Genomic DNA, 10,261 nt, shown 5'->3' with positions numbered 1-10,261 from the left:
GCAAGTTAAACTTTCCCAAAACAAGTGTTTTGGACCTATAGGTAGTTGAAATCAATTCTGGAACTGTTTCCTTGGTGCTAATGGACAAAAAGCATATAAACCCAGAGGGGTGGATGTTTTAAGGCTTCTCTACCCAGTGGTGAGTTCCTTTATGGAGGCTGTCAGAACAATGAAACATCAGTCTTTACTGCTGCGAAGTGATGTTACAAACTTCCCCAATTCCCTTCTAAATGTCAATGCTAGTTTAAGTGTTAAGAACTTCCCCTACATTAAGGTGTCCTGTATGGACAGAGTTGTTAAAATTTAGCAAGTCATTAAATGTTGCCACAAAACTGTTGCAGGATGTCTCCTTTATCACAGCTTTGAGAAAAGGGGAAGCCACAGCTTCTCCTGTTCTTGTTTTGAATTGGCTCTTCACAAGGAAATCAGCTGCTGACTTTCACAAGCAATAGTTCAAATTGTAATTTGGTAATAGAAATACTTCATCATGCTTAAGGCACTAAGACTTTTTAAAATAACCATCTTTAAATATATCAACTTTGTCTCCAAGGAGAAAGGTGTTTTTTGATATTCTTTTGAAATCCTGGATGTATAAGAGCCACTTTGAAACCTTTCCTGCCAGCAGCAAATTGCACCAGGAAAAATACTCATCATTCTTATAGACCATACTGCATCTTTGGAATTGAAAATAATTGACAATGCAACAGGAATATAGTTTATTCTATTTCTTGATTAATACTTAAACTTTTTCTTTAAACCCTTCCTACAATAGCATTGTTCAGTCTCAAAGCTAAAGAGGGGTAGAGGGTAAGAGGGATTTCTGGTAGTTACTACCACTCTGGTTTTGTAGGAGCTCAGCTGCCTGTAGCAATTCTCACCAGCACAGAATACCTAGAGCTAGGATGAGAAATGCTTTTAGACCTTGATTTCTCCATCTGTAACAACACTCACATTTCAGGCTTGAGTGCTGCCATTGCACTTCAGTCAACATTTACATTCCTGGTAATTAAAGTCTTGGTGGTAACCTTGACACCTGGCCTATGATGGCAATGCACAGAGGAACTGCAAGCACGTCAGTCACACACTGTATGACAACTATTTGGGAGAAGGAGGAGAAAGGGAAGAATAGAGTGGAGCATCTACTGTGCTAATCAGTTCTGGCATCTAGTAGAAGACCCTCAGAGGCACAGTACAGTTTGGTCTTACCAAGTCTGCCAGAAAGGTAAAGATAGCTGAGTCAAGCCTTTCCATATGGAGAGGATGCAAAGCACCTCTGAGGATGGCAGCCTCCATTAGCAAAATTACAAGAACTCAATACCTCTCTCTGATGTAGGAATTGAAGCATCTTCCCTTTTACAATATCTCTAAGCCTGCGTTCTACCCTGCAACTTCATAGTTACCCATTAACTTGACGTCTTACTGTATGTAATTAATTTAAAACTTCCAGCAGGATGAGAAAGTAACTCCCGTATTCAGTTGCTGCTCTATTATCTCAGCAGTCTAAAATCCAGTACACTATCAGTAACTGTCTACAGATTTCTGAAGGGATCTGAGCCTCTTTCAACTTCAGATTATTCCCAAGTAAAGCATTAGTAAGTAGAAAATAGCAGTTTAAGAAGGGGGTAAAAAACCAGCAGAACAGGTTAGGTTTTGTATTTTTTTTTTTTTTTTGCTTTTAATCAGTACAACAGAATCTTCAGGGAGGAAGACACGGTTTAGTAGAACTTTCACACATTTTTAAAACTCAAATGTGTTTTTCTCAGTGGGCAGTCAAAAGTAACCGTTCCCTCCAAAGTCTGTCCTTCCTCCCAGTTGCATCACTAAAAGATACCCTGTGGCTAATACCAATTTGCATTGAATTTGAGCTTGTGAAGAAGAAACCATGTTACATGCTACCACGTACCTCAGCGCTCTCACTTCAAATTACCACTTCTTAAAACCATCAGACTAGGAAAAGGGCTTGGTACCTATTATTCTCTTTTTGGGTTAGCATTAATGATTTAACCTCACATACTCTCCTCACTAAAAGATAAGGTACTACTAAGGCTTTTTAAAACAATTTTTTTATGGCAAGTTACTAGACTTGACCGTTAAACAAGGAATGAAGAGTTTCAATTAAGAGAACCATTAGCACTGGTTTTCACTAGAACTTCACATCTATACTACTTAGCCACTACAGATATCAAATCTTATCTCAACAAAGACATTAATGTTTCTCCTTTTAAGTTTCCAAGGTTTAAAATAAGGGTTTAGAATCCTTGCTTGATGACTGCATGTCAGACTTGCAGTTGTTGCTTTTTAGCACAGGGCAGCCTTCAAGATGTAATTATCAGCTGGTACACAGGGTAGAACCACCTCTATTACAAAAACACCTTCAAGCAGAGTTTACACCTAAAAAATCGTCAGAGTTTAGAAGCAATAGTTTAACTACTACAGCCTGCAAAACTGGGTAATCCAAGGATTTGCAGATTAAATTGACATCCTTGAGATAAGCAAGTAGTACCATCCCAGCTCTGAGTGCAGAAACTGTGGAACAAACTCAATCCACAGACACACATCTAGAAACGTCAGAGCCATCTGCCCAGTGTTGTGACTGCTAAACCGCAGACTTTATTGCTCAAAATAGAAGTGATATGCACCAATTCTTTCCTTACTCATACTGGTTCTCCTTCTCACCAGTTTCTTCTCATACTGCTGGCTTAGGATGGAAACAGAAGTATTGGATTTTCTCTACACCCTCTATCCCCAAATTTAAGAACAAATCAGAATATACAGTCCAAACAGAACTAACTTCTAACTCTCAAAAAAACATCTTTCCAGTACAGGTACAAGAACACTGAAAGAAGTCAACATTAATTTAAATTTAATACAAAAAAACAATTATCATTTAAAAATGTTAAAATTCACTTAGTCTGTCCTGGCTAGTTCATACTCTGGAATTTCATTTTGAAAGTGTTCACAGGCTTGAATGAAAAACTAAGCATCCTTATTTTGTTAAGCATCTTTTCCAGCAGAAAGCCACCTGTTCACCAGTTTATTCTAAAAAGATTTTTACAGGACTGCTAGTCAGGTAGCACACACAAACAAATTAGCAAGATCTGGCTGTACAGTATTTTATACGGATGCCATTAAAGTGCATCAAAGAATGCCGTCCAGTGCAAGTTCAAACTCTTCCTGAAATCACTATTTAGCAAGCGAGGCTCCCTACACGCTATCCAATTAAAGGGTCGTCATCATCGTATCGTAACTGAAGTCGGGAAAATGGCCGTGGGGGAGCTACTCTATTCTTTGAGATTATTATTATGCAGGTGAAAGTAGTCAGAATCATAAAAGCCCCAATAACTATCCCAATAGCTTCTGCTAGATTTATGCACCACTGGTCGGTGAGCAAGCACTTGGTGTTACTGAAGGTGCCGTTGTGGGGCTGTGGGGTCAGTCCCAGGATGTGGCACATCATGGGGTAAATATCAACATTGTTCATCGTGCTCTGCTTGTAACCCCGATGGAAAGCAGGCCCCCGAGCAGCCAGGAATGGATGCATGCTTGGGAGAGCGTTGTCATAGCCATGGTCACCTACTGGAGAACAGCAAAGAGTTAACATCACAGTTTCTGTTTGCACATCGAGTAGTCCCCTCCCTCTCTCTCCCCCACCCCCAAAAGACATACATTTTAACCAAAGGCTAATGCAGAGCATAAACGCAGCTGTTGGTTCAAACGCTGAAGGAACCCAGAGTTCCTTCCCTCTTCCCAATCCCCAGAAGTCTTTTCCCGTGCTGGTCTTCAGCCATGGTGTGTGTTGTGTCTGTAGCCCCCACCCCCCACCCCCCGATATCTCTTTTCCTCTCAGTCATTAACATCCAAAGTTTTACTCTTCCCAAAAGCTGAAAAGGATGTTGCCACTCCACAAGAAGTCAGTAGCAGGAATGCAAATTTGTACTTCTCAGGATTTGGAAAGACATCTACCCCTTGCAAAGCGGACACTTAAATTGCTTCTTAAAAGCCAAGCACTTTTTCCCTTGATACTATTTGGTTCAAGCATACGAAGTGCCCTCGGATCATGGTTATCAGATTAGGCACTTCAGGAGAAGGGATAACCCAAACAGTCAAAACCAAAAAACAGTCAAAGGATCAGGATGCCTGTGAGAGGCATACAACAAAATGTTTGGGGCTATAAGGTCACCAGAATGTGGGCATTTGGTAGGTTTTTAGGAAATACAATTTTGGGTGGAATATAAACAGCTAAAAAGCTGACAGTCAAATTTTCTAATAAGATGCCTGAAAAGTCTGTCCAAGATGCCAAAAAATTCTCATAGCCCACCCAGCAGAGTATTTGAGTGACTGCATTTAAGTTTTGAGTTAATTTCTTAGTAACAGTTAAACAAGTCTCCCCAAGAACTGTCTCCTTGGCTGCTTCACTGAAGTTTTTGATGTAAAATGTCAAGATTCCTATTGATTAGGTCACACTCATCACTTCAGTATACTTCCAATACTCCTTTTTAATGTTTTTCACCATTATGTTTGTTACCACAAAGATACTACTGCACCGCATCTTGCTTGTTTGTTTCAATGCAGTCCTATGTGTTTGGTTACATTTTTTCCCCCTCTGCTACTTGCTTGTTTCGAACAGAGCTGTTCCAAGTCCCCTCTCCAATGAAGTTTCCCATCTTTCACCTCTGAAGTAGGAGGGCTGGTGTGTGCTAACATTGCTAGGAATAGCGTAGCTATTGGGACACTTGCCAGTCATTATGCTGCCACTTTGCCCATGAAGACAAGTACAATAAACACTGAAATAGCCTTTTAAGCTAAAACCTTCCCTGCCTGCTCCTAGGAAGCCTTGGCTGGCAAAATTGTCTTGAGAAGTGGTTCACTTCAACTGATACAAATGCTGTTACTTCTAAATATACACTTATTACTGGTTTTGGGTACCTGAAATTGGATTTAACCATAAACAAGAAAGAGACCTCTGTTAGAGAATACCTGTGCTAAGTGTTGTCAGTTGGAAGGTGACTGTAACAAATCTGAAGGGAAACTAAAATATAAATAAAAATACATCTTACATTAAAAGCAGGACTTTTGTACAAATAATGAGAAAATTTGAACTTAAATATGCAAAGGGCAGACAGGAAGAACAGCCAAACTGCATGAAACCAGGAGTTTACACCACCCAGCATCCCATCTCTGACTACAGTTGTAACAGGGAGTCTGGGAAGTATCCAGCCCTGACATACCAGCCAGCCTCAAGCTGTTGACTGCTCGGAAACTTCCTGGAAGTTGGTACCTTTGTATTTCATTTCTATTAATGGACCTTTCTTCCAAGAATTAGTCAAATCACTTTCTGAACACACACATGTACACACATACACACACACACACAGAGCCTTCATCTGTAACCAGAATTATGGGTTGAATTCTCTTGCTGTGACGATAATGAAATCTATCTGGAATTTCTTCTTTGAGTTATCCTTTCATGTGACTGTTACATTTCTTCAGTAAGTTAAACACACCTCTCTCGTCTGCCAAAAAGAACCCTGCACGTGAAACACCCGAAAATATAGATACATACATATATACAAGTATGTATGTATGTATATAATTAGACATTCATAGCATCTAACAGGAATAAAGTGCATAGCTTAGCAGTGCACTGTGTGAAGTAACATCTGTTTTGGTTTTTATCTTTAAAACATGCTATTTGATGCCCCTAACAGGAAGGGCTCTGGCTTCTTTGACCATTATTGTTGTGTTCCTATTATTTTTAGTATTTCCTCCCATTTATTTTTGTTCCCTAGTATATGTACTATAACGTTACATGCTGCGTCTTGTATTCTTCAATTTACGCTCCCCTATATACCTATTTTATATACAAAAAATAGTTAAGCCATACTGTAGTGGAAGCTTGAGACAGACTGCTAACTTGCTTAAGATAACTCTTAAAAGTGTACCTCAGGCTACTGAGCTGACATGATGTTTTAGCCAGCAGAATATCCCCCGTCTCTTCCTCATCTGTTAAAACACTCCAGGCTCAGGCTGAGAATGTTTTAGAAAATGCTAAGATGTTCCTAAAGATGCACAGTGCCAGGACTCCACTTGCTAAACTAGGACCATACTACAGATGGCCAGAATAAAAACAAAAGTTTACCAACATAAGCCAACAAGAGCACAAACGAGGAAAACACACTTACATTTTGAAAGTGACTCATTTTGTACAATTGTCCAGCCTTCATCTGCAACCAGAATTATGGGTTGAATTCTCTTATTATGACGATAATGAAATCTTTCTGGAATTTCTTCTTTGAGATAGACTTTCATGTGATGGTGGCATCTTTTCAGTAAGTTATACACATCTCTTTTGTCTGCCAAGAAAAAAAAAATGCATGTGAAACAGCTGGAAATTATGGCCTGTTTACTGCAATTATCTGTCATTAAACCCAAGATCCATTTTTTTTTTCAAAACAATTATTTTTTCAAAGGCACATGGAAAAGTATTTTTTCATGTCCCTAATGAAATGCTACATGTATCGAGGTGGATTTCACAAATTGCTCTCATTTTAAATCAGGGACCTCTTGGCTGTGGTTTTGGACCTACAATTCAAGTTACCCTTTGGGCTTGCGGGGGAGGAGGGCAAAATTCAAGCAGAGAAATCAAGAAAAAGCAATCACACCCCAAAGCAGTCAGGATTTTATCCAAAGTATTATTAAGATTTTCTTACTGTGTAAATCACTTTGTGCATTAGAATTGCTTCAGTCTGGCCACAGCTGTGGAAACTGAGACCAGCAGTGTCACGATTTAAGACATGCCTGTTTGTTAGTAACTAGTCCAAGATACAAAAACTGAATACACAGAATGAAAACTGCAGTTTCATACACAGAAACAAAAGTGGTAAAGCGACTGAAGTTGGGTTTAGATTTTTACTTGGAAGTTTAGACAATGACATTTTTTTATTCTGAATAAACATGGGAGTTTATTTCATGCTCACTATGAATTACAACCATACAGACTAAGTGAGCAAGAAGAGAGTAGGCATACTAAGTGCCTACCTACTTCCTCAACAAGCTGTACCGGGACCATCTTTATCACCCATAGCAGTTTGACAAGAAACTCTCCTTGGCTCATTGGTTACCAAAAAGTAATTTCTAAATAAACAAAGATTCTATAAGTTATGTCAAAGTTCTGCAACAGTGGTTTCTCAAAAGATGTGAATAATCTACCATAGTGTGTACATTTTAGTAGTAAGATAAACAAGATTTAATTCTCAGTCTATGACTTAAAAAAAAAACCAAAAACATACTCTGCCTTGGCAGCACTGCAGCAACTGGACTCTTGTCTATCAGAGTATAGTTATTACGACCAATGCAGCTATCCAGGACAATCAGCTTCGTAGCAGAACAGGAGGCCATTCCATGGTCACTTGTGATTATGATATTAATAGTGTCCCACAAACCTAATGCCTTCAATTTATTAGTAAGGAAACCAATATGATTATCCACTTGTTCTAATACTTTACGCATGTTCTCAGTGTCATCTGGTCCATACTTGTGCCCACTTGCATCTGGTTCTTCCCAGTATAATGTAGCAAAATTGACTACTGGATTCGAGCTGTTCAGCCACGCAACAATCTTTTCCACTCTCTCCTCAAACGTTACTGAAAAGTTATACTTCATAAAGAATTGAGGGGTTGTATCATTAATTTTTACATCAGTACCAGGCCACATTGCCGCAGCGCTTGCTCCATTTCCCTGTTGTTGATTTGTTACCCAAATTGGAACTGCCTCATTCCACCAGAAGGGATCCGAATCGTTGAACTGTGAAAACTTTTTCTTGGCATCTGCATCGTACATGTCATTAGCCACGATGCCATGGCTTTCTTCATATAAACCTGTCACTATGGTATAATGGTTCGGGAAAGTCTTGGTGATAAAAGCATTCGTAACTTGTTTTACGAGCACACCATCGGCGATGAACTCCTGAAGATGAGGAAGTTTGTAGGTTTCCAAGTAATCAGCCCTGAAACCATCAAAGGACACGAGGAGTAACCTGGATACTGAATCTCCAGCAGAGTGAGCACAACAGGCAACTATTCCAGAAAAAAGTAATGTTAACATTGATTTCATTGTTGATACTTCTGAGTATTTCCAGCAGGTTATCAGATGCACCTGAAAAATTTAAAAAGGCATGTAACACAAATTAATTGTGCTGGAACCAGTTTAACTAGCTATGCATTATGTACCTCTTCCTTATAGACATTAACTGCAAAATAACCGGTCTAAACAACCACTGAGTTCAACAGTGTATTTCCCTCCTGACTTCAGAAGTTTCTCATATATTGTCATAGCTTCTCATAGAGTTCAGAGCAATGAGATTTTTTTCATTCCAGACTAAATGAAAGGAAGAAATGTTTTCTGTCTTTTAAGCAATTAATCCACAGTTTTCTGTGTCTTATTACAATTCTGCATTCCAAGACAATCAGTATTCTTCCTCATGTTGAAGCACAAGCACCTGAACAATTCCAGCTCCACATTTAAGAGTCCTGTGCAGATCTAAATCCTGCTTACATATTGCTGTTCAGACCAAAAGTTTGTCTTTTACTGTAATCAGTCTTTCTTTTTCAGCCTACCTTTCCTTTTCTACACCTTCCACCCTCCCAAGCTGCTGGAAGACTTCTGAGCTTTCCACATTCCTATTTACTCATTCTTACTCTGTAGATGAAACTGCCAGGAGTAACTTCCGTTTTCCTTCTAAGCTGTTGTACATCTACCGTAACAGTATTTAAATGTGTTCTTTACAGATCATATTTCTAATTCTAAAAAAATTTAAAAAATAATTAGTAACCTTAGCTATGAGGCAAGTATTTCTCACCAAGGAATACATTATGACTATTATGAATGCAACGTATGATTGCTAAGCTTTTTTCTTCCCCCTAAACTTATTATGTATGACAAAGGCACTTTGTTCAGGAAGGTCCAGAATTAGTCTATAAGCCTTTAAGAAAGAGGAAGTGAAGCTCCAGGTTTCACAAAAGCTTCTGCAATATTGTTAGACAGCATATTTACTTCTCCAGAAAAGCCCCACTCCAGCAAATTTCTCCTTTATCTCACTTGCACAAGCTAGGGTGATTCGAGAAGGAACAGCAGATATCTTCCTAACTGCAGTAATATCTTCTGGCGGATCTCAACACTTTCCTCCCAACTCCTTAAAACTCTTTTAAAAAGTGTAAGTAGCTTTAATATTGGCTAAAGCTTTAGCAGTGAGAGGAATTCAAAGCTTGGGAAATCATCCCCACCACAACCAACAGTTAAAGTTTCTTTAGAAGACACAAATGTTAGAAGAAGAGATTGTCAAAACCAGCATTAAGGTCTCTCCTCATACAGACTTGTAATACACAACCCCTTTAAAGGGGGGGAAAAAAGAAGAAATGAGATAAGCAATGGAGCAGAGGATCACCTGCTTCATGTTGTCAGGTGCTTTAAAAAGCAGAACCAGAGTTTTTCATAGCATGGTAAGACTTAAGACCACAATATGAGCTTTGAAATACTCCAAAGATGCCAAGCATTTGTGTTTTTACACACTGTATCACTGCCAACTATGAAAGGCCATCAGCACTGCAACTACCCGCTCCTGAACCTCCCCACCCTCTCACCAGATGTCCAAGTCAGCAGTTGCTCAGTTCGGTGAGAAACGAGCTACCCTGGCCTCGAAAGCTTCCAGTTAAGATGCCGCCTGGTCATTACAAACTTCTCCGGCGAAGCGGACCGGCTCCCGCCGCGCCTGAGGGGAACCAGCGCCCTCACCCCGCACCCGGGGCCGAGCACCTGCAGCGCGGGCCCCGGGCCGGCGGCTCGGCAGTCGGGCCGGCCGTGCCCGGGGGGCTGCGGCGGCAGACGGCCCCGGAGCCCCCACAGCCCACCAGCACTTCCTTCCCCTCACCTAAAACCCGGGGGGGTGTTGGGGGGGTGCTGGGAGCTGAGGCGCAGCCCCTCGGCGGTACGAAGCGCAAGGCGGGAACTGGGGGAGAGGGGTCCCGCGGCCCTGCTCCGGGCAAGCGCCGGTCACCGCAGCCTCCCCACGCGGGACACCGACCTCCCCGCCCGCCGCCGCCGCCCCGTTCCGCGCTGCCCGCCGCGGTTCCGCCCCGACCCCACCGTGAGGGCCCGCTCCTGCTGGCGGCGCCGCCGGGGAAGGCGCGGAGGTGACCGGGGGGGGGAGGAGCGCGGCGCCTGCGCACCCGCCGCGCGGCCCCAACTGCCACTGGCGGCGGCGGAG

The 10,261-nt window shown here is 41.3% G+C and overlaps 1 protein-coding gene across 5 annotated transcripts; it reads right to left on the bottom strand.

The window, feature by feature from the left end:
* Positions 1-825: 825 nt before the first annotated feature.
* Positions 826-10,239, bottom strand: ENPP4 (ectonucleotide pyrophosphatase/phosphodiesterase 4). Of its 5 annotated transcripts, none has more exons than XM_074895509.1 (4): positions 10,141-10,239; positions 7,290-8,154; positions 6,183-6,353; positions 826-3,576 (listed from the first exon to the last, which is right to left on the bottom strand). In XM_074895509.1, the coding sequence occupies exons 2-4, from the start codon at positions 8,110-8,112 to the stop codon at positions 3,212-3,214; spliced, it is 1,359 nt and encodes a 452-aa protein (XP_074751610.1). In that variant the 5' UTR covers positions 8,113-8,154; positions 10,141-10,239; the 3' UTR covers positions 826-3,211. The 5 variants fall into 5 exon arrangements, with proteins under 5 accessions (XP_074751610.1, XP_074751612.1, XP_074751609.1 ...); XM_074895511.1 differs by having other exon boundaries at positions 10,079-10,165; XM_074895508.1 differs by lacking the exon at positions 10,141-10,239 and adding an exon at positions 9,639-10,134.
* Between the last annotated feature and the right edge of the window lie 22 nt (positions 10,240-10,261).

This window comes from Athene noctua, chromosome 1 (genome assembly GCF_965140245.1).
Source record: "Athene noctua chromosome 1, bAthNoc1.hap1.1, whole genome shotgun sequence".
In the NCBI taxonomy this organism is placed as follows: domain Eukaryota; kingdom Metazoa; phylum Chordata; class Aves; order Strigiformes; family Strigidae; genus Athene; species Athene noctua.
The sequence above is the reverse complement of the archived record's forward strand: the minus strand, read 5'-3'. Positions and strand labels throughout refer to the sequence as shown.